Raw genomic sequence first — 2,208 nt, forward strand, 5'->3', positions numbered from 1 at the left:
CGTGCCGCCGGCACGCTCGTGGCGGCCGTCTCCAGGGCTGGCTTCTCCCCTCCAGGCCTGAAGAGAAACCCGTGCTGGGTGGAGCGGTTCAACGTGCAGTTCCTGGGCTCCGTGGAGGTGCCGTACCACCAGGGCAACGGCATCCTCTGCGCGGCCATGCAGAAGGTGAGGCCGGCGGGGCCGGGGCTCGCGCCGCGGGCCGGGCCGGGCCGGAGCTGCCCCCGCCCGACGCCCCGTCCCGCTCCCCAGATTGCCACCACCAGGAAGCTGACCGTGCACTTGCGCCCGCCGGCCAGCTGCGACCTGGAGATCACGCTGCAGGGCATCAAGCTCATCCTGACGGTGAACGAGTACAGCCGGGACGAGGAGGTGAGGGGCCCGCGGGGCGCGGGCGGCGGGCCTGCCCCCGGCCCCGGCGCGCTCCAGCCGGGTTTTCTCTTCCAGTTTGAGCGGTGCAGCCACTTCTTCCAGATGAAGAACATCTCCTTCTGCGGGTGCCACCCCCGGAACAGCTGGTGAGACCCCGTCCTCGGCCCCGGCCCCGCTCCGCCCTCGCCCCGGGCTGGTCCCCCTGGTCCCACCCGGACCGGCGGGGTCCCGGCTGGGCTCCCCCACGGCTGGGGGGCAGGACCGGGGCCTGCGGCCCCCTCACCCCGCCTCCCGCTGCAGCTACTTCGGGTTCATCACCAAGCACCCGGTGCTGAGCCGCTTCGCCTGCCACGTCTTCGTCTCCCAGGAGTCCATGCGGCACGTCGCCGAGTGCGTCGGGTAAGCCGTGCCGTGCCGTGCCGTGCCGTGCCAGGCCGGGCGGGGGGCCGGGCCGGCACCAGGACTGGGGGCCGGGCCCTGAGCCGCCCCTCGGCGGGCGCTTCCCTTGCAGCCGGGCGTTCCAGGAGTATTACCAGGAGCACCTGGAGTACGCCTGCCCCACAGAGGACATCTACCTGGAGTAAGGGGGCGAGTCACCCTGGCTCCTGCTTCCGTGCCCCCCTCCAGCCCCACAGCTGGCCAGAGACTCTGTCCGACCCCGACCAGCTGGCTTGGCCCCTCCTGCACATGCTCCAGCCCGAGCCCCACGGACCCACCGCACATCCTCGCCGCTCCTCCGGGGCCAGGCCGCCGCTCTGTGGGGTGCCGCCGCCCCCCCGCCTGAGCATCGCCAGGGGGCTGCAGCGGGGCCGGGGCCGGGGCGGCGCGTGGGGCCGCAGCGTGGGGAGCGGGGCCGGGGCGAGTGTCTCCGGCCCCGCGCCGCCAGCGCCGGCCCCGCGCCGCCTGAATGTATCCGCCCCGCGCGGGGAAAGGCTGGCGGGGCCGGGAGCCGGCCCGTGGCACCGGCCCGCGGCTGCCCCTGCTCCTCACTGCTGTGCCTGGTGATTTCTTTTGCTTGCCGGCCCCCTATATCCGATCAGTGCTAGTTTAGTGACGATAACTCCACTCTGCTCTATGTACCGATATTTATCTCGTTACTCGAAACAACAAGAGGAGTCCTGAGCAACTGTAACTTGTACAAAACCCTGGTTAAAGGTTCTCCCCTCACTGCCTTGTCATCACTTGGTCTTTCAATAAAATATATGCTTGGTGTGACCGTGAGGGCTGGGCCACTCTGTCAGAGCTGTGCCGGAGGCAGGGTAGACCCGAGGGCCACAGGTGTGCAAATAYGTGTGCACGGGTCCCTGCTGTGTGGGAGCACAAGGTGGGTGTGCTGCACTGAGGTGGGCTGGGCACACAGAGGAGAGTAGGGTCCACCAAGGAGAGCTGGGTGCACCACCATGGGAGCAGGGTATGCATGGTGCACTGAAATGCATGCAGGAGGAGCAGGGTGCACTGAAATGCATGCAGGAGCTGCAGGGTGCAGTGAGTGCAGGGTGCTCTGACACGTGTGCGGGAGCTGCAGGGTGCAGTGAGGCGTGCAGGGTGCACTGACACGTGTGCGGGAGCTGCAGGGTGCAGTGAGTAGTGCGGGGTGCACTGACACGTGTGCAGGAGCTGCAGGTGCAGTGAGGAGTGCGGGGTGCACTGACACGTGTGCAGGAGCTGCAGGTGCAGTGAGGAGTGCAGGGTGCTCTGACACGTGTGCGGGAGCTGGAGGGTGCAGTGAGGAGTGCAGGGTGCTCTGACACGTGTGCAGGAGCTGCAGGGTGCAGTGAGGCGTGCAGGGTGCACTGACACGTGTGCAGGAGCTGGAGGGTGCAGTGAGGAGTGCGGGGT

At 68.6% G+C, this 2,208-nt stretch overlaps 1 protein-coding gene across 1 annotated transcript in view; it reads left to right on the forward strand.

Moving 5' to 3' along the window:
- LOC146591092 (C-Jun-amino-terminal kinase-interacting protein 2-like) overlaps positions 1–1,119 on the forward strand; it is a 17,018-nt gene extending 15,899 nt beyond the window's left edge. Inside the window, exons 7-11 of the mRNA XM_085313474.1 lie at positions 56–165; positions 250–369; positions 445–515; positions 670–768; positions 881–1,119. Of these exons, the coding sequence (XP_085169600.1) occupies positions 56–165; positions 250–369; positions 445–515; positions 670–768; positions 881–953 (473 nt within the window). The 3' untranslated portion in view covers positions 954–1,119. The remainder of the gene's footprint in view (positions 1–55; positions 166–249; positions 370–444; positions 516–669; positions 769–880) is intronic.
- The last annotated feature ends 1,089 nt before the right edge of the window (positions 1,120–2,208 follow it).

The sequence above is a fragment of the Rhea americana genome, unplaced genomic scaffold, assembly GCF_003343005.1.
Source record: "Rhea americana isolate MKP2758 unplaced genomic scaffold, rheAme1 scaffold_388, whole genome shotgun sequence".
Lineage (NCBI taxonomy): Eukaryota > Metazoa > Chordata > Aves > Rheiformes > Rheidae > Rhea > Rhea americana.